We start from the raw sequence: 22,150 nt of genomic DNA, 5'->3' as shown, positions 1-22,150 counted from the left end.
TGCAACAGCCTTGTTTTTTTTTTTGTTAAAACAGCGACCTAACTGTGACCTTGAGTTATAACATATCAATATAAAATGTATAGTGAATGGGGTTAGCTTCATCTGGACATGATACCCAGGTTAATATTGTAAAGAAAAGCACCCAATTGTAACCCCTAAAGTTCCTTCAGAGGAAATAACTTCTTCAAAACGCTAAAATACAAAGCACCTTAAAATCCATCACCACCACTGTATCTAATTCACCATAAATAATAGAATGGCCCTTAGCACAGTTTCCACCGTATTTGATTCTTTCTTCTCTATACAGAAACAGCTTTACACAATTAGAAGTGTGTAGTAATATTTAATATTGCTAAATGTGGGGAGGGGGGGAGGCCGGGACAAGTGTCCCAGGCCCGGTGGCTGTGGGGTGCCCGGCTGCCAGTCTTCTCATTGCCACCAGGCCCCGGCTCTCCATATCTATACAGGGGTGGCGGGGGTTATATGTATTTGGGGTGTAGGGTTTTTTTGTATGTATTTGGGGGGCTTGGTTTTTGTTTTGTAATTGTGTGGGGTGAGGTTTTTTGGTATGTATTTGTGGGAGGGTGGAAGATTGTGTGAAGGGGGAAAATGAGTGAGGAAAAGAGGTAGTAAGAGTGAGACACAGGGGAGAGAAATACATGGGAAGAGGGGGGGGGAGTAGAGGGGGCTCGTGAGGTGTGAAATGGGGGGGCTCACAAGATCGCCGACACGGGGGGGTCTCTCTGCATTTGAGATTGTTTTTAAAAAAATTCTAGTGCAAGTGGCCTGATAATTTATTGTGCAGCGATTTTAGGCCAATACTTACAATCCTGCTTCATTCCCAGCGCAATACACCTCTGCAGCCGGCAGTACTGGCATCGGTTCCTGTAGTGTTTGTTGATGACGCAGTCTTTGGATCCTCTGCATGTGTAGACCAAATTTTTTCGGATGCTTCTTTTAAAGAACCCTTTGCACCCCTCACACGTCACGGCTCCGTAATGGCGCCCTGAAAGTTTGCATAGTATGGGTTACATGACATTATCAACGGCAGGCTTGCACAAAATTGTCAAATGAATCTGTTACACTATAGCATGAAAATACATATATAATACTTCTTCAGTCTCCAAAGGAGATACACTTTAACCTAACCCAAAATACAGGCATACCCCGCATTAACGTACGCAATGGGACCGGAGCATGTATGTAAAGTGAAAATGTACTTAAAGTGAAGCACTACCTTTTCCCCACTTATTGATGCATGTACTGTTCTGCAATCATCATATATGTGCATAACTGATGTAATTAACGCATTTGTAACAGACTCTATAGTCTCCCCGCTTGCGCACAGCTTCAGTACAGGTAGGGAGCCGGTATTGCTGTTCAGGATGTGCTGACAGGCGCATGCGCGAGCTGCCGTTTGCTTATTGAGCGAGATGTACTTACTCACGAGTGTACTTAAAGTGAGTGTCCTTAAACCGGGGTATGCCTGTATAGCATAAAAATATATACTCAATACTCTGAGTCTCCAATATAGAAACACAATACCCTAGCCCAAAACACTATATCATATTTATTTAATATCTATCCACAGTAATAACCAACAGAACAAACGTTTCACAGGGAAGGAGTTTGTACAGAAGTGTTTCGAGGCACTCAAGAGGGTAATGGGCGGCACAAATGAGGGTCAGAAGTTAGAATGAATGAACTGAATAAGCAATAGACGATTGCTGCTAAGCAATATAAGTATCACCAGAAGGCCAGACTTCTTTAGTCATTGTGAGTGTCTCCGGTAGTATGTGCTTCTACTCAATGGGTCTTTATCAGACTGCTGCTTCAACAACAACAAAAACTAACGTCCACAAGTGAAACTATTACAAAGGATATATTGAGATCTTTATATTAGAGAGAAGATAAAGGTGGCTGTTTAACATGAGAACATAAATCACAACATATAAACAATAAAAGAAGAAACCTATGAAAACACAAGACTTCCTGTGCATTAGGTACATTAAACATTACTCCTCATTCATCTTGTTTAAGGAAAAAACACACCAAATCGTGAAAGTACAGAAAGCGAAAGGTTTCAGTGTATACTATTTTCCTTTATATTTTATGAAGCATACCTGAAGCTTTGTCACCACATACTACACAGAGATCCACCATTGGTTTGCTTAAATTCTGGTCCATGCATTGAGGATCTGACATTATCTGTAACAATAATATATTATGAATGGAAAGATATAGAAGAGTCCCAAAAATATAATGTAAGCATATGGACAATGTAATTGGCTTCATCCAGTTCAAAACCTAAAATATGCCAGCATACAACACGTACCACAAACCCTCCTCACACGGTAATTCAGATCTGCTATTTTCTAAATTCTCCAATACTTTGAATACTTACACATGTTTATAGTAATATAAATCAAACGCAGTATGTTTACTAACTGGCACATTTATTAAGTATGTATTACCCAATGGTCCCTACGTACCTGAAGCAAAATCAAATTAAATGTTATATAAAAGATCCATGGGCTAAAATTAATTTGTTTTATTGCAAGTTTAACGCCTTATTCTATACCCATTGAAGTGGTTGTTTGGGCTGGTTTGATGCTGAAAATTGTAATTGACTCCGATGGGAATTTTCGGCCGAAAACAGCTTAAAAAGCCACTTTTAGGGGTATAGAATTCCCCCTTCAGACTAAATTTTCTAAATCTACATGATTCCAAATCCTCCCACAACTTAAGCTTCCAACAAACAGGCACTAGTGGAAACACTGCTCTCAATGCACATACTATGAATCTCAGAAACTATAACGTGTTACTACTTTGTTAACATATGTCTGCTATGTAAAACAACTTTACCTGGGAGAGTTTATACATACGTATTAAGTCAAGTCATTAATGTATTTTAACTGCAGGAATACAGGTAATGAATGATTCCTTCAATGTGTATCATGTTACACAGACATATGGAGAGTGCACTACAGTGACTACCCCAGTGTTTCCCAACAGGGGTTCCGCTGGGGACTTCTCCGACCTCGCAGAGCAGGGAGAAGGCAGGGCAGTTGCTAGAGGTGCTGGGGAAGTCTCATCTGTCCTGATTGGCTGCAGTACCGAGCAGTAGCCAATCAGAATAAGGTGTCATGAGCCGGTGGGTGTGGCCAAGTAGAGGAGGAAAGAAGTGAGGCTGTGTGTCTGTCCTATGTGTATTTGTTCTGTGCTGTTGGTGTGTGTGTGTGTGTGTGTGTGTATTTGTCCTGTTGGTGTGTGTCTGTTTTCTTTGACTCTCTGCCCCCTCTGACTCCTGTGATCCCTCTGTCTCTGTCTGTCCTGCATTTTCTATGGCCCTGTCCTTTTGAAGGGGTACCTCAGAAACAGAGCACTGTGATTAGGGTGCCCAGAGAGAAAAAAGGTTAAAAATCACTGAACTAGCACATGTGCCCCAGGTTTTCTGTAATGCAAGAAGAGCAGTATTAGGACTATAAAGGCCAGACAGACACTCCAGGGGACCTAATGAAATAGATTGTATTAATATATAATCTTTTATAATAATATTAATAACATATTTGATTAAGTCCCCTGGAGTGATTGTCTGGCCTTTATAGTCCTAATACTGCTATGATTCCGGCAATGAGGTTAATGGAAGCAATTACAAACACAGAAGGGTTGCGGTTTCAATAATCCCAAGGCATCGAAAATAACTGCACAGCAGAGGACTGAAAATGTATAATCATTTCAGTGAAAAACATGAAAGCACATTTAATCTGTGTTTTGTTCTATTTCAAACATCCCGTTTTCCCCCCATTTCATAGCCAGAAGAGAGTAGCTCATTGGTAATGTCAATGTCTGAAGCAGATAATCCTGATTCCAATCCCAGTGTCCGCTTTCTCTGTAACCTTGGGCAAGTCACATTTCCCGAGGCAACAAAATCAAATGGTAAGATCTACAGGGCAGGGCCTCATTCTTTCTACGGAATTCTATGTACAGCGCTGCCTACACTGTCAGCGCTATATACAGAAGAAAAGTATGGTATTGTTAGAAGACAGCTGATAAATTACATTGCCAACTTTAAGAAGAGATACATGTCAATTCTGTTCAGGTTAAGAAAATATTTTGATCTTCAATCATAAAAATGTCAGCTGATGCCTTCTCACAGATAGTAATTAAGCGACAAGAGCAGCACTTTCTCAAGGTCTGCTCTGCTAGACTGAAACGTTGGATGAATACATATTAACCACTATTTTGGAGTGCTACTCTTTGCACTTAGTTTCTATGGGATTTCACCATTGAGTTTCAGCACCCGCCAGTATCTTAACTTTGTGAGTGCACTTATACTTTTATATATTTTGGATCCTCATCGCTTAGTACCATTATCCAGTGGTATTATTTGACCTTGCAAATCAGTCTACAGAATGATGTTAGATTTATCTAACAGAGTTTCAGATGTCATTGTGACTCCCCTGAAATAGTCTGCTTTGTTCCCTGTCCCAACAATAAGGGTAGTATAGTACCACCTTGCTGAATGAATGTTCCCCGTATTGTATGGTCTCTTTTGTAAAGTGCACGGTGGGCGCGATATAAATAAAGATATACCTACCACCAAATTAATCCAATGGTGGTAAAATCTTTAATACGTTTCAACTAGGTGATTAATACCTTAAATAAAAGTATAAGACTTTTCTAATTCTTTTAAAAAGATTCTCACAATATTTGTAAACATGGTAAACTAAAATTTAAAAAAGTTAGATTACTGCCTCTTTCTCTATAGTTGATTTCTTCCTTTCCCTGCCACCGTCTTTCTGGTTAATTATTGGACATGGAATGTGAATAAATCTGATTACCTCACTATGTGTCTCTGACCCACACATGAAAGTAGCAGTTATAAGGCTAAGGCACTGCAGACAGGCGGCGCGTGGCGAGGCACTTGAGGCTTTCTGCGGTCTGTAGGGAGCGGGAACGGCGGCCGGGGGGACGTGGTTTGAGCGGAGTGCTACTCCCCCCCCCTCCACAGCTCCCGTCCAATACACCCCCCTCCACATCTCCCGTCCGATACACCTCCCCCCCCCCCAGCGGATGGCTGCAGCAGGGGTCGGTCTCCCGGGCTGCAGGAGGGTGCTACTGCCGGCTGAAAGGTAAGCAGCTCCCCCCCCTACACGTGCCCTCACAGCTGATCCCTCTGTCGACACACACACACACCTCTTTTACCTTTTGGAGGCTGACAGCTCCAGCTCCCGCCCCCGCCGCCGATAGGCTCACCAGCGCACCACGTCACCGCTCGGAATCGCAATTCTCTTGCATCCCCTGGCGGCTGACGCGTCACAGCGCGTAGTGAGCCGTGCAGCAAGGGGGGACTGGGACCGGCTCGGGAGAAAACACCTGCAGGTGAGTAACGCGCACGCGGCCGCGCGCGTCGCCGGACCAAAGCCTTAGGTGCAAACAGTGGAAAATGTCTAGGATTTCAAGGATAATACAAAAACAATAACCTATACAGGTCTGATTTTTGGTTGAACATCCAATCTAACACATAGGGGGTAATTGTATATTGTCCGAAGAAGCTGTTTTGGCTGAAAATCCCCATAGAAGTCGAAAACTGCCCGAATAGCTGTTTCGGACAATTCAGAATTATCCACTTAGGCTTGTTTATTAGTCCTCGCTGCTACGCATGCGGGCGCGCGCCAGGCGTTGCGCGTGCACATTTAGTTGTTTAGTTGTTACAGTGACATTCGCGGCTAAGGGGGCGTGACTGACGTCGCGGCGTGGTAGCAGCGCAAAAATACAATTTGATTGTATTTTCCCTGATCTGCCGCGCCAACGCTCACGGCCGTGCGTCCCTAGTATAGAAACATCTGGCTAACACAGCCAATTATAATCTTACACGCCGTAGTCTTCAAGATATCACTGACAATAGCTCAATCATGGGGAACGGTACTCTTAAATACTGACCATGGAGAGTGAGTGAAGAAGGACACTGTTTACTTTTCAATGTGCACTGGGAATGCTTACAAAGCACATATCTGAATGAAATATGATTGGAGTAGGTTACCTGAATGTGCTGACCAGAAACATCGGGGGATGAGAAGAACAGCTGGTTGACGCCTGCAGCATCAGGAGAGGTCAGATATACTTTGCCTTGACTGGATTCCTGCCTGGCGAGGATCACCTTACTTGAGGATGAGCTGTCACTATTGGTCAAGATGAATTGTTTGCTTGCTCCACTCTGATCAAGTGTGGTTACGATCTGGATTTTCTGACCTGTCTGTTGATCTGTGACAAACTACGGAGACATGTCAAAGCAGAACATAGCCATTTTTTTCACCAGAGCATATACAAAATGCTTGTGTGTTCTATTTAAGGCATGGATGGCAGCCTGACATCAGTATACAAAATCATGGAAATCATAAGCTGTGAAAATATAAGCAGCGGTAAAACTGTGATGGTGTATGGTGGGGAAAGCACACACAAAAACAAATCCTGTACTAATTCTTCATTTTGCAACACGTGTAGCCTGAGCAAGAGCAATATTAACATTCTCCATCTCATCAAAAAGGAAAAATAATTGTCCAGCCACCACTGTCTTCTGATTATCCATTACTGCAGGCCTGCACAACATGCGGCCCGCGACGGCTCCCCTTCACCCCCCTTCCCTGGTAAGGAAAGAAGGCGCGCGCGGCCGCATGCTGTACGCAGGCTGCGTGCGGGGAAGCCTGGGGGCGGGCAGAGCTGTGCACGAGCGGCCAGAAGCTCACAAGCTCTGTGCTGCTGCTCCCTGTGTGATCTCTGCCTGCAGCGAGGGCGGGGCCTTCCCTGCACACACACAGCCCCTCCTCCTCCTGTCCCAGTACTCAGCCGCACATGGGGGACTGCAGCAGGCTTATAGTGAAAGTAAGTGAGCAGGCGTGAGAGAGTGAGAGAGTGGGGGAGGGGAAGAGTGTCATATTGAGGGGAGGGGAAGAGTGTCATATTGAGGGGAGGGGAAGAGTGTCATATTGAGGGGAGGGGAAGAGTGTCATATTGAGGGGAGGGGGAGAGTGTGTCATATTGAGCAGAGGGGGAGAGTGTGTCATATTGAGGGGAGGGGGAGAGAGTGTCATATTGAGGGAAGAGAGACATGGGGGGGCTGCTGACATGGGATGTCGACTTGGGGGGGGTGCTGACATGGGATGCTGACTTGGGGGGGAGGGGATGCTGACTTGGGGGGGAGGGGGGGCTGCTGACATGGAATGGGCTGGGGGGATGTGGAGGGGGTATTGTGTGTTTGATGTGGAGGGGGTATTGTGTGTTTGGTGTGGAGGGGGGGTATTGTGTGGGTGAGGGGGAGAGATGGGGGTATGAGAGATAGATGGGGTGTATCGTAAAGGTTGATAGTGAGGGGTTCTGGGGGAGATATGAGGATGATGACGATGAGAGGTGCTGGCGGAGAGATGATGATGATGATGATGATGATGATGATGATGATGATGATGATGATGATGATGATTTTACCCGTGCGGCCCAAATTTTTTTTCCTTGGAGCAGTTCTTCTCACTTTACGAGTTGGGCAGGCCTGCATTACTGCCATTACTGCCAAGGAAATGTTATTCACGTAAACCAAGAAGAGGCAAAATAATACCACCAGAGATGTGAAGTGGTAACTGTCCTTTACTCAGTACCATTCACTGAAACATCGTTATAGGCAGTGTTCGACAAACCTATACATTTGCACGCCCCGGGCGAGTGGATTTAACATCGTGGCGAGCTCCTATTGGCCCAAGCAGCACACGTGTGGTACTAGGTGGCGAGTAGATTTTTTTGTTCGGCGAGTAGATTTTTTAATGATTTGTCGACCACTGGTTATAGGTAATAACAGTTCGATGCACCATGACCAGTCTACATTTGGGCAAAGGGGGAAATATCACATTAATAAATAAACTTTGGTTGACCAAGGTCTTGTCCCAGAACATTTTAGTAAGTGACACATAACAAATTTAGATCAAGACATTAAATGCAGATGCATGTAGTTGATCAGAGGCGCAGGATTGTTGCAGGAGAAAGTCAATCTACTCTTGCCTTAGGCCAGGCCTGCACAACTTGTACAGTGAGAAGGGCCGAACTGCTCCAAGGAAAAAAAAAAAAAAAAAAAAGAAGATTTGGGCCGCACGGGTAAAATCATCATCATCATCATCATCATCATCATCTCTCCTCCAGCACCTCTCATCATCATCCTCATATATATCTCCCCCAGCACCCTTCATCATCCTCATATCTCCCCCCAAACCCATCATCAACCTTTGCGAGACTCCCCATCGATCTCTCATACCCCCATCTCTCCCCCTCACCCATACACATAATACTCCCCCTCCACATCAAACACACAATACCACCTGCACACCACACACATCCCACCCCCCTGCATCTCACATCACTCTCCCCCCTGCACCTCACATCACTCTCCCCCCTGCACCTCACATCACTCTCCCCCCCTGCACCTCACATCACTCTCCCCCCTGCACCTCACATCACTCTCCCCCCCCTGCCACTCACATCACTCTCCCCCCCCTGCAACTCACATCACTCTTCCCCCCCCCCGCAACTCACATCACTCTCCCCCCCTGCAACTCACACCACTCCCCACCCCTGCAACTCACACCGCTCTCCACCCTCACAAGGAAAACAGAGTCGGGCCCCACAGCCCATTTCAGCAGCCCCCTACAACAGCCCCCACAGCCCATTTCAGCAGCCCCCCACAGCCCATTTCAGCAGCCCCCCACAGTAGCCCCCACAGCCCATATCAGCAGCCCCCCCACAGCAGCCCCCACAGCCATTTTTGCAGCCCCCACCGCCCATTTCAGCAGCCCCCCAGCCCATTCCATTTCAGCAGCCCCCCCCCATGTCAGCAACCCCCCCCATATGTCAGCAGCCCCCCCAGCCCATTCCATTTCAGCAGCCCCCCCCATGTCAGCAGCCCCCCCAGCCCATTCCATTTTAGCAGCCCCCCCCTCCTATGCCAGCAGCTCCCCCTCCTATGCCAGCAGCCCCCCCTCCCATGCCAGCAGCACCCCTCCCATGTCAGCAGCCCCCCCTCCCATGCCAGCAGCCCCCCCTCCCATGTCAGCAGCCCCCCCATGTCAGCAGCCACCCCAGCCCACTCCATTTCAGCAGCCCCCCCCATGTCAGCAGCCCCCCCTCCTCCTCCCATGTCAGCAGCCCCCCCTCCTCCCATGTCAGCAGCCCCCCCCTCCTCCTCCCATGTCAGCAGCTCCCCCCTCCTCCTCCCATGTCAGCAGCCCCCCCTCCTCCCATGTCAGCAGCCCCCCCCTCCTCCTCCCATGTCAGCAGCCCCCCCCCCTCCTCCCATATCAGCAGGACCCCCCATGCATGTACTAGCACCACCCCCCTCCCCATGCTTACCCGACGGTGGCAGCAGCAGCAGGGAAGCAAGCGCAAGGGATGCGCTCTCTAGCAGCAGACCCGGAAGTTCCGGGTCGCGCTACACTGCTAGAGCGTGTCACCCTGCTGGAGCAGGCTGGGAAGGGGGGGGGAGGGAGGGGGGAGCCCGGTCACACAGACACAGCTTGAACGCGCTCCTTGTGTCCTTACCAGGGAGGGGGTTGAAGGGAGGGGGGTGAAAGAGGGGGGGTGAAGGGGCTCCGTCGCGGCTCGCACCGGGTGCCCCGGCGGGCCGCATGCGGCCCGCGGGCCATATGTTGTGCAGGCCTGCCTTAGGCTTTCTCTTGTGAATGTCTGAATCCCAACAAATGTCAAATATTGTGTTTGGATTATGGATGTATATACCATGAAATCATAATTGACATACAATCTTTGTATAGTTTTTAGAACTCTCTCACAGTCAATGTAACATTGACTGAAAAACATTAGAGGCACCCCAGAAAGTCAAGCCTGCCAACTGTACAACCTAAAACTTCTTCAAGAGATATCTGTACGGAGAGCACGAGGGAAAGAAGGTGTAGTAAAGGCTAACGATGGCAGAAATCACAACTTTGATGCATTTTAAACACTTGATTCCACCTCGGCAAACAACAAATATTTTTACTGTGTCTGTTGCCCTACATCACTTCCTGGGTGAAAATATATATCTCGGTCTAAATATGGAACATGGCTTTACGTTTTCTCCTTGAAAAGGGAAGTAGGAGAAATGGCCCTGCACGAGTAACTAATCAAATATTAAACTAAAAATCTCAAAGGATTTAGATGAATGTTAGATTGTTGCCATTAGATACCTGTATGCGTTGTGGTAACGAAACACTGGATTCTGATGGAACAAGTTGTATTCGCTGTGTGCTTCCATCTATCAACGCTGTATGTGTGACTTCTCCTTGGGAACGAGAAATCTAGAAAAAGAATAAGCCATAAGGGACAAAGTCAATATATTTGAAGATGCGACTTAATTGATAGCTAAATGGAAGCAAAAAAATATATTCTAAAATTGTGTGTGGAGTGACAAACACAATAATTTTGTTGTTGTTGGGTTAGTTTTACTATTTCACTCTTCAGCTAAAAGGAAGATAATCTGTTGTAATCTTGTGGTTTACTCAGAGTAACAGCAAATGCAACTATAATCAGGGCCGAATTTAAAGAGGGGTGGATGGGCCGGTCGCCACAGGCCTCCACACACATAGGAAATCACTTGATAAGACATTTTTTCTTCAATATTTTTGGATTTTGAATTCAGCTACTTTTGAAGTATGTGTTCACTGCATAATACTGTAATGCACAAACTACAGGATCCAAAAATGGTTCTCCAGTCTGCATTAACAGCACTGAAGCCTCTGAGAACATTTGTAGAATCAAAGAGAGAGAAGTTCGATTAACAGGAGGATACGGCAAAGAGAATGTCTGGAAACAAAGAGTATGTTCAAGTTCGATCTCCAGCGAGAGATGTGCGCTTCAATCCATTGGATTACGGACAAGCACAGGAAGTCCAGATGTCAGCCAAAGAGAAGTTCCGTACAGCAAGCTTCATTCCGGTTGTTGATCAGTTGGTTACATCCTTGACAGAGAAAATAGGTGCCTATAACAGTGTCTGTGAATGGTTTGGTTTCCTTAGTCAGCTGGAAAATCTGGATGATTCGGATCTCTGCTCTGCTGCAGTCAATCTTGTCAGCGTATATAAGGATGATTTGGAGTATAGTCTCGGCAATGAATTAGTGCAGTTTGCTGCGACTGTTAATCTCTACAAAGAAGATTACAATGCCAACATGATGTCGGACGTGTTCTTCTACAAAGTTATTGTTGAGAACGATTTCAGAGCTACTTTTCCCAATGTTGAAATAATTGCTCTGAGAATGTATTTAGTACAGATGGTGACCAATTGTACTGGCGAACGGTCATTTTTCAAAGATGAAAATCATAAAGAACAGGCTAATTCAACAACAAAGTAGGTGAGCATTGTTAGCATCGAAAATGATTTGCTGCGTGAATTTGAAGACATTATTAGAAAATGTTCCTCTCAGAAAACACAAAAATCGAGTTTCCTTTAGTTGAATGCATTTCTATGTATTGTTCCTACATTTGTTGCATTATAAATATAACCAATTGAATGTTACGTTTAATGAAGTTTTTGTTTTATTTTGTTGTTAGTGTAAAGATTTTGTTAGGCACATTGAATTTCATGTAAGTCAATGCGTTTATTTTTGACAGGGGGCCTCTGCAATTTACTTGTCCCTGGGCCCCCACAAAAGTAAATCTAACCCGTACTCTTTTTAGGAATTTATCAAAATAAAAATTCCAGTTCTCACATCAGTGTGCCCAATTAAAATAGAATTTTTGCAACTGCAATATTTTCATTCTTTTCTTACTATACACCACCAGGAATAAATGATAATTAATTTCCTCCACTGTGCTCAGAGAAGCAAACAGACTTCAATTTCCTTCTATTATGTTAAATGGAGAAAATTAGCACTAATTACACTACACTCTTTACCTCAGGCTCTGTCTGCCTTATGGTCATAAAACCAATAAAAAAAAGACTGATTTCAGCATTAAACCCTCTGTAGGGAAAAATAGGTTTATAAATGGGATCATTACCAGAATCTCACACACACATGGGTCATTGCTTGTTACGGAATTGGTTGTAACTTAACTTATTTTGAAATAAAGAGAGTACGTGATAGAACAGAGTGTTTATAACCAGTGAACTATAAAGACAAGCGAGTGGTACAAAACAAATCTGCAAACAGGAGGAGCCAAGTGGCAATAGGAAAGCCAATGAAGAGGAACACATGATGTACTGGTGGAACTTTATGCATTTGCATTCCAATATCATATGTAATATGGGTCAGAACACCAATATCCTTATTCACTGGCTCGCCACCAATGACAGGATCAACTGTCTTTTTTGGCCCGGAGGATCCTGCGAAATGGGTGTTTTAGTGCCCTAGATATCTGGTGTGCTTGTGTCCCCAAGACTGACTCTTGTAAATATGGATGCATACATATGAAACAAAAACTTAGTTCTTAAAACTTCCCATTGATTCAATATGTTTCTTCTAACATCCATATCACTATTGTAGGTGAGAAATGTACAGTTTGTTGCTGCCGCTCTCAACAATAAATGATCACCTAAATGGGGCAGACAAACAGATGATTTGAAAACAAATTATAGCATGATCTGGTGGTGCCTGGAGACCGTGCAAAGTAAGGTTGTCCAATGTCAAAATGTAACATGACTGCCCAAAATGTATAGGTAATGTCCCAACTCAAGCTAGTTGTCCTGAATATGTGCACAGCTTACATTGCATCTGACAGACTGCGTTTGACTTAGTTTAGAAGCTGGAATTCATGGTCTGAAGACTAATAAGAAGAAGAGTGTGAGATAAGAAGCCCGGTCACCACTCCATTAAGATAACACTCAGTGGTGATGGCAGTAAAAAAGTGCAGCAGCCACCTGTAGAAGATTATTTATAATGGGTGTCATTGAGATGTGCTCCTGCATACCTTGATTGTAAGATAGTAATTCTAATACCAAGTAGGTTTCGTTTCTGGTAAGCCTGTTGTATGCATTAAGAACCTTACAGGCAGGCTACATTCTATATAATTTAAGTACTTTTTATTGGTTTCTTTAAACTTTGATGTAGAACTACAATGAAGTTATGACGTGAGTTTCCAAGTTGGTAATGTGATTTATGGTACATGGTAAAACTACGCTCTTTTCGAACACCCCCTCCAGCTCTTACCAAATGGTCCCTGTCACAAATGGTCCATGTGACATCATGGATAGTGACAGTGGTACAGCACACAGATGTAGAAGACTGAATGTGGCAGCACACAGAAAAACTATCAATATTTAGGCCTTTGCAGATACTGTACATTACCTTACAATGAAGAATTCAAGATTAAAGTTGTTCTTAATTGGTGTGAAGACAGACTTTCATAACACTTCTTCATTAAAACTTTTGGCAGATAGGCATGCAAGCCCTTTTTTTCAGCGAAGGTGTCTACAAACAACCTCGTGTAATCGGCAATGAGAAACATAGGTGTGATCATGGAACTTTTTCTATGCTTCAATACCGAGAGTCAACAATATATTGTTTTGAAAAACATTTCACACCAATACTAAAAAGGTTTAAAAAAAATGTCATGTAACATTTTATAAACAGCTGAAAACCAAGGGCACTGAAAAGGTCTATACATCACCAACTTGGGAGCTTGTGGCAAATATTTATCAGCATCACATATATTCAAAGCAGAGTTACTAAAGAGAAAGTTAAACATTCTATACAAAAATCTGTGACTCAGATACAATTATCATCATCTCATGGGTATTTACACATATTATACCTCTCCCATCTGCTGCTCAATGATTTGATGTGCTAGTTCTTCTATGGAAGCCATGATCTGTTTTCCAAGTGCAGCCCTTTGAAGAGAGGGCAAATTCAGCTTTCGACAAAATGCAACCTGTAATGACAAATACACAAAAGCTACAATTACTAAATCCTCACAGAACAACAAATTAGGTTGTCCTGTTTCTGAGCGAATGTTCTTAGACTGGCCCCAAGGCATAGATATGTATAAAACTTTATCTACTGGAGGTTTGGCTGTTCCAGAGTAAAATACATGTGATTTAAGAAAATTGTTTTTAATTAAAAAAAACAAAACATGCAGTCCTCTCTATATATGTTTTCCTGCTTTTTTAACCGTTTGTAAGGGCATCTCTCCACATTCCTGCAATCCTCTTTTAAAACTTCCTTGGACCATTTTAAGAGGGAGAAAATCTCCTTGATATTCCTGCTACCGGTGACACATGGCAGATAGAATCAGATGCATCTTTAATTGCAATAATGGAGAAAAAGCAGAGCACTACTTCTATGCAGAGAAAAAATGATTAGAGAGAGCGCGTTTCCATAGATAAAAAAATATATACAAATTTATTGGATCATGAAGACATACAAGTGCAAGTAGACCACACCTACGCGTTTCACGGCAAGGCGCTTTGCTAAGGTTAACCTTGACAAAGCGATTTGGCGTGAAACACGTAGGTGTGGGCTACTTGCCCTTGTGTGAAGTCAAGATTTAAAAAAAAAACCTATAAAAAAAAAAAAACTATACAGATTATATCTATGGGAACGCTATAATTTTTTTCTCTGCATAGAAGTAGTGCTCTGCTTTTTCTCCTCCATTTTTGTATCCAGTGCCAAGCGGAGGCACACCCAGCACCCCAGGACAAGTGGGTCATCATACCAGGACGCTGCACCTACATTGTTCTTTGATGCTATATATAGCAATATCTGCAACTGTTTTTAGAGCACCACACAGTTTTTTGATACCGAATCTTTATTTGCAGTCTGATAATGCCCCAGCCCGGACTCACGACTGCGAGAGCCAGCAAATAATAACAGACAAGCAGGGAATTCCGAGCAAGGAAATGTTAACCACAGTAACAATCCTCGTGCAGTAACAATCCTTATTGTACAGTAACAATCCTTGTGCAGTAACAATCCTTATTGTACAGTAACAATCCTCGTGCAGTAACAATCCTTATTGTACAGTAACAATCCTTATTGTGCAGTAACAATCCTTGTGCAGTAACAATCCTTATTGTACAGTAACAAACCGAAATCAGATTGTGAGATTTATTATAGAAAAAGGTTAGGTGTATAAATGTAATAGAAAACTATTTGAAAGTTAATTTTGGGTGGGATTGTGTGGTTAAAAAAAAAATTAAGGACTCAATATACAAATCTCCCTTTCATCAGGGCTCTTAACGTTACTTTACCCAAGACATTATTTTCCCTGACGTTAAGGATGTGTACGTCTTATTCCCATGCAGACCCTAAACAAAAGGGCCTTTTTCTGGAGAGGGGGAAAGTCTATTTTAATTAAGTACCTATTGACTTATATACCTTCCAAAACACTCCTCTGTACAACACGTGAATAGACACACCCATAATACCTGGGAAATGTGCTAATTTAAGTAATTTGAATATATTTTGCCTATTTAAATTAGAATATTTCCCAGTACCTGTTTTGCTTTGAAGTAATGTGTAACACTTACAGAAGTAAGGCTAAGGCACGACTCCCTCAGTCAGCGCGCCCGCACTGCAGACAGGCGGGGAGCTGACAGACACAGACCGCGATATCCGGTCTGTAGGGAGCCGGGAGCCGGAGTGGGAGGGCTCTGAACGTGGTGCCGCCCCCCCCCCCCCCCACACACATACATACACACACACACCCACTTTAATAACCCGCAGCTCCTTCCCTGCTCCCCGCCCAAGGCGCCTCCCATCTAGCTCCTTCCCTCCCCTCCTCCCTATTGGCTGACTCGCGTACCACGTGACGCGTCAACGCCGAAAATCACTAGATTGTTGCAGCATCGGCCGGCTGACGCATCACAGTACGTAGTCAGCCCTGCCGGAAGGAGGCAGCGGGGGCAGGGACCATTGGGGCAAGGGTCTGGTGGTGCGCGGCCGCGCGCCCCGCCGGCCGCAACGGGTTCGCAGCCTAAGGCAATGCAATAAGCACAGCCTGGTGATGGGAGACTGGAAACTAGCGGGCAGGTTCATTGAATGTCAATGTGGGTTATCGCACCTGTTCCGATGGTAACTCAGATAGAATCCAATGAGGAACAGTTGCGATAACCCGTAACGGCACTTGATAAATGTGCCCCTATGGGCCTTATTCTGTAAAATGCGATAGCCCGTTGACTACAATGGGGCTTTCCATACGCTTATTGCAATTTACAGAATAAGGACCTCAAATATTTTTTTCAATCCTACAATCCTGGAAAGTCCTTGTGAAGAGATTTCTAACCATGCATAACACGACGAGAAGCTAAAACATTGCAAGAGAGAGAGCGACAGACGGATATACACTTGTAAATTACTATATATTTACATTTTAACACATTGGTAACAATAGATAAGTAAGTAAGATATTAGTGACAAAATCCATCAATATTGTTTTGGACCAAATGAACTACAGTTATACAGTATACAAAGAGGTGCCTTCAACAAAATTAAGAATGAGCTCTGATAACGGGGAGAGGGAATTCATGAGGCTCCGATAACGGGTATCTGAGCTTGATTCAAGTTGTGGTTGTGGTAGTGGAAAATCAAAAATGATTAGAATAAAATAATGATTTCTTTATTATCAAGCAATTGCATGGAGACCAAAAGTCACAAAATCTCGCAGGCTTGGTCTGCAAACCCAAAACATAAAACAATTTTCATATATCAAAATCACCAGATATATTATGTACTTACTATACAGCTAAACTTATGTAATGCCCACATAAGGATTATGAAAAACACATGTTATGCCAAGCTAATAGTTGCATATGACCCTGAGAGAGTGGAATGAACCGCAAGCGCACGCTCAGCGCGATCAGAGTGGTAACTCTGAATGCCCTCATCCAGGGTGAGAGTGCGTGCGCGTGCCCGTGCTGCTTGGCGAGACAACCAAATTTGATTTGGCTGCTTGCTGATGCGTCATGTAAGCGGGTCACCCGATGAGGGCGAAGCAGCTCCGTGACGTCAAGGCCGCGCCCCGCGTGCGCAACTAGTTGGCCAGAAATCGCCTGGCCGAGCAGAGCTCATGATGTCACGGCGCTCGAGCGCCCGCTCCCATCCTGGCCACAGCCTAACCCTTCTCTTTTGGTAAACAATCTTGCCTAGAGTCTCTTCACTATCTCATGCTCCCCAACCACCTCATACATTCCTTGCAAACTGTTCAAAACAGATTAACCCTTTTGTCACCAGAGTAGTCTTGGTATACCATAATGTGTCTCAGTGACAACATACCATAATCCAAATCTCAGCCCAATTTCCACACTAGCAGAAAGTCAATGGCAGTTAACGCCGACTGAGATCTGCTACCCATTATCGGCGATCTGTAAACTACCCTCTACAGCAGTGTTTTTCCTTGGGTTCCCCGGGCATCCCTAAAGGGTTCCCTGCAATTTTCAGGTCACTTGAAAATTTTATGAAATACAGAAGAATTTACAATGTATCTGATCTCAGACATGTTATTAGAGAGGGTTGGGGTTCCTTACAATGCATCTGATCTCAGACGCGCTATTAGAGAGGGTTGGGGTTCCTTACAATGCATCTGATCTCAGACATGCAATTAGAGAGAATTGGGGTTCCTCAGAATTTCACAATATAATTATAAGGTTCCTTTACCAAAAAAAAATGTTGAATTCCAACTGAATGGTTTGAGAAACAGGTCCCTTTCTACATACAACTTATTCTGATTCCAATTGGAATTCAATACAAGCAGAGTAGATACCACTCCTAAATGGAGATAGAACCAAAAAGGGGGGACATGGGAGTGGGAATTTTGTGAAAACAATCTCCAAAAGTTTGCATGAAGAACACCTTTGAAGTGGAAGACAATAATTCTGACAATCAAATATCAATTCAGTGTCCATTTAGCAGTGATTTCATAGCACAACATTTCCACAGTGATGAAAGGATTAATATACATGAACATAACTATTTTCGTCATTACAAAATGTAAAGTTGGGGGATTCTAGACTTAAGAATCAATATATATATAAAACTGAAAATCTTGGTTGTGTCTGTAGACAATTTGATTGGCCTGTCGGTCTGTCCGCCCTCCCACGGCTCCCATTGGCCGGTTTGCGCCACCCCCGTGTGTCCCGCCCCCCACGGCTCTCATGGCCGGTCGGTGCGCTCTAACCCAGGGGTCCCCAACCCCCGGGCCACACTGCTGCTGCCTGAGGTAACGAAATGCTCCCTGGTGCTGCCGGCTGTTGCTGCTGCTGCTGCTTGACTTAACTGAGACGTGTGAGTATTTGCCACCCCCCCCCCCGCCAGCTCTGGTTTGCCCCCCCCCAGCTCAATTTTGACCCCCTCCCCAGCTCCGTTTTTGACACCTCCCAACTCCGTTTTTGACCCCCGCTGTTTTTGACCCCCCAGCTCCATTTTTGACCCCCCCCAGCTCCGTTTTTGCCCCTCTCCACGTTTTTGCCCCTCCCCCCGTTTTTGCCCCCCCCCCCCAACACACACAGTGACACACACACACAGTGACTGACACACTGACGGACACACTGACGGACACCTCGTCCTTTCCCCCCCCCCACCGCCGCCCCAGCCTTTACTCCCCCCACCGCCCCTGCTTTTCCTCCCCCCTGCCTTCCCCCCGCACCCCTGCCTTTCCCCCCCCCCGCACCCCTGCCTTTCCCCCCCCCCCCGCACCCCTGCCTTTCCCCCCCCCCCCCGCACCCCTGCCTTTCCCCCCCCCGCACCCCTGCCTTCCCGCACCCCTGCCTTCCCCCCCCGCACCCCTGCCTTTCCCCCCCCGCACCCCTGCCTTTCCCCCCTCCTACACCTGCCTTTCCCCCCTCCTACCCCTGCCTTTCCCCCCCCCGCACCCCTGCCTTTCCCCCCCCCGCACCCCCGCCTTTCCCCCCCCGCACCCCCGCCTTTCCCCCCCCCCCCCGCACCCCCGCCTTTCCCCCCCCCCCGCACCCCCGCCTTTCCCCCCCCCCGCACCCCCGCCTTTCCCCCCCCCCGCACCCCTGCCTTTCCCCCCCCCCACCCCTGCCTTTCCCCCCCCCCCGCACCCCTGCCTTTCCCCCCCCCCCCGCACCCCTGCCTTTCCCCCCCCCGCACCCCTGCCTTTCCCCCCCCCACACCCCTGCCTTTCCCCCCTCCTACACCTGCCTTTCCCCCCCCCGCCTCTGCCTTTCACCCAATCGCCGCCCGCACTCCCTCCGCCCTCCCGCCTTTCACGCACCCGCCGCCCGCACTCCTGCCTCTGTCACCTACTCGCCGCCTCACACACCATGCGACCCACAGCCGCCGCCTGCACTCAGACACCTGCCGCCTCTCACCCACCCGACGCCTCCAGCCTCACACCCACCTGCCGCACTCACACCCCTATACACCGACATCACTGACCAGCCGCCACCCGCACTCGCCAGACACCCGCCACCTCACACCCTAGCGGGACCCCCACCCACAGCCAGCACTCACTACCCACCCGCCACCCGTACTGAACACCCACCCGCCGCCTCACACCCGCTCACACCCTAGCGGGACACACACCTCACATTTTTACATCACTTATGTCACCAAAATATACATTGTACTGTGGTGTGTTTAAAATAAACAATTTTAAAACAACATTGTATTAGATTTTCTTCCATGTTTCTTTTCAACATCATTATACAACCTTTCCACCAAATAGTCAACCTATTGTTCCCCTATTTATAAATAATACTACCTATTACGGATTTACATCCCAGGCAACGCCGGGTATATTAGCTAGTTATGAATAATTGGGAACAACATTAGCAGATTTGAATCTACAACACGACTTTCATATTATAAACCAAGCAGGTGTCATTTGTGTTGAACAAGATGGGGGCAATGAGTGGGAAACGATTCGCATTCTGAAAAACAACATTACAAAAAGTCAAACTAGCAAAAAATATCATGTCAGAACCACTGTCTGGGAGCATTGTGTGAGCGGGCGCGAGTCACGGGCCTTTGTCCTTACAGACGTCTTTGACCCAATAGAGATGTGTATAGGACAGTATGTGCACAGTAACAATGTATTGGGATTTATAAAACAAGCTATTAGGCACCTCGTGGCTTAGCACCAATATGTATATGTGCAGTCAGTGCTGTGTATACACTAGATACACTGTGCAGCTGCAGTTTATTACATACACCGGCCAAGCATGCGCGCGCCACCTTGTGCCTGTCAGTCAAAGCGCGCGCACGCGCCCGGTGGGAGGGAGAGTACAGGAGCGCGTTTGTGCGCGCGCGTGAAGGTGGGGGCAGCTAGTGGGGAGGGAGCGGCCGGGTGGAGGTCAAAGGTCACAATAAGAGGGTTAACGCGTCACAGTGTCAGGGCGCGCGGTAGTGCAGTGGCGCACACATACAAACGTGGGCGGAGAAGAAGGAATGACCCGGGGCCGAGGTCACGTGCTCGATGCAAGCAGGCCGCTGCGGGCATTCACCCATCCCCACCTCCCGCACCGAGTCCGGAGCGGAGGCAAGAGCCGCTCCTCCTCTTCTTCTCCGTTATAGTGAATCCGGGAGGGAGGGGGCGGCTCAGCCTTTGTGTCTCCTCCAAGCGGGCACGTCCCTACCTGTGTCCGGGAAAAGGCAGGGCGGGGCCGCTGGTGTAGGCCGCGCGGGCTCGCGGTAATCCGTTCCCCGTTACCAGTCGCTCGCAGTTTTCGGAGGGTCAGAGTTCGTGACCCTCCCTCAGCTCCGCCGAGCTCGCGGCTCCTCCCCGTGACCGTGCGTGGACGGGGCCGCGGTGACGTCAGTGACGCCCGCTGCGGCGTGACGCTGGCAGGAGAGGAGGAAGCAGAGTGACAGCACCCAGCAGTATAACGCCATGTATACCCCTGTATATAGGGGACAGAGCAGCTCCGCAGGCAGCAATTCGCACGCACTGACATTGGGGGGGCTCCACACACAAATAATGGGGGAGGGAGGCGTGTATGGAAAGTGCTGACTTTGAAGTATATGAGACTGCTGGTTACAAGTATCAGAGTGTTAAAAATGTTGCAGTCTCCAGTCCTCAGGGAACATCGACAGGTCAGGTCTTAAGGATATCCCTGCTCCAGCACAGGTGGGTCAGTCAGCGGCTCAGTCAGAGCCACCTGTGCTGGAGCAGGGATATCCTTAAGACCTGACCAGTTGGGGTTCCCTTAGGACTGGAGTTGGGAAACACTGGCGTAGAGAATGTTGCACAGTATTTAGATGCCCATCTGGTTTAACATCACCAGTGATAATTTGGTTCAATATGCGAACCATTGTTGCTCAGTCTGTCACGTCACTTAAATTACAACAACAAAAGGGTGTGGGTTCTGTTGTGATTGTGCTGGCTTTGATATGGTGGGCTTTGGTTCAAGAGCCAGTGCCCGTTTTTAGAGTTTGCAGAATAATATATCCGTGCTTCAGTTAGAACAATTCCCCAGCTTAGAGGTTTTTTTTATTTTATTATTACTACTAAGCAGGGATTTTCCTGATGTACTACCTAAACCAGTCTAATTTGAATTGCTCCTACAGTCGGGTGACCAGATGTCCAGTTTTTTCAGCATTGTCTTGGTCTTTTTTAATTGTCTTTTTTTTTTTTTGCCGTTGACGCATGCGCGAACGGCAACAGCTGATCCAGCACATGCATGATCAGGTCCTGCGTTGGCACATGCGCGTCAGTCGTCCCGGTTTTTCACTGGGAAAATATGGTCACCGTGTCCTAGCGTTAAAACTAGGGTCTCTTGTTCCTAGGAACTCCTGTATCGGGTAAGACCTTATTCTATATCTCACAAAGTGGCTTCAGGCAGTTTTCATCTGAAAATACTCTTTCACTGCCACAGGGATTTTAGGTCAAAAATGGCCCGAAAGTCTGCTTTGGCCAAAATAAAATGAGCATTAAAACCAGAGACATAACATAAAACACAGACAAAGCTCAGTTTTTAGCACATCTAGTGAGACTCATACACGGTACAGTGCCTAAATATATATGGATAAATATCTAATAAGTAAATGGACAGAACTTTGCAGCTAATATTGACAGATTTACTATAAATCATTCTTCCTGTTATTAAACAGGTTATTAAGAATTTATATTAGCGTTAGGGACCCCTGATATGTGGTCTGCCTTGGCGTTGGCTCAGGGGCTTACAACAATTTTGGCCAAAAATGTCAAACTAAAAGACCATTTACTT

The 22,150-nt window shown here is 46.2% G+C and overlaps 1 protein-coding gene across 3 annotated transcripts in view; it reads right to left on the bottom strand.

The window, feature by feature from the left end:
- NR2C1 (nuclear receptor subfamily 2 group C member 1) overlaps window positions 1-20,794 on the bottom strand; it is a 44,041-nt gene extending 23,247 nt beyond the window's left edge. Inside the window, exons 1-6 of one of the 3 annotated variants that reach the window (XM_075600404.1) lie at window positions 20,561-20,794; window positions 13,780-13,896; window positions 10,221-10,331; window positions 6,047-6,277; window positions 2,124-2,208; window positions 827-1,006 (exon numbers count right to left, since the gene is read on the bottom strand). In XM_075600404.1, coding sequence (XP_075456519.1) covers window positions 827-1,006; window positions 2,124-2,208; window positions 6,047-6,277; window positions 10,221-10,331; window positions 13,780-13,833 — 661 coding nt within the window. In that variant the 5' untranslated portion in view covers window positions 13,834-13,896; window positions 20,561-20,794. Of the gene's footprint in view, window positions 1-826; window positions 1,007-2,123; window positions 2,209-6,046; window positions 6,278-10,220; window positions 10,332-13,779; window positions 13,897-20,350; window positions 20,518-20,560 lie in introns of those variants that run through there. The other 2 variants (XM_075600403.1, XM_075600405.1) reach the window with 2 other exon arrangements.
- Between the last annotated feature and the right edge of the window lie 1,356 nt (window positions 20,795-22,150).

The sequence above is a fragment of the Ascaphus truei genome, chromosome 5, assembly GCF_040206685.1.
Source record: "Ascaphus truei isolate aAscTru1 chromosome 5, aAscTru1.hap1, whole genome shotgun sequence".
In the NCBI taxonomy this organism is placed as follows: Eukaryota; Metazoa; Chordata; class Amphibia; order Anura; family Ascaphidae; genus Ascaphus; species Ascaphus truei.
The sequence above is the reverse complement of the archived record's forward strand: the minus strand, read 5'-3'. Positions and strand labels throughout refer to the sequence as shown.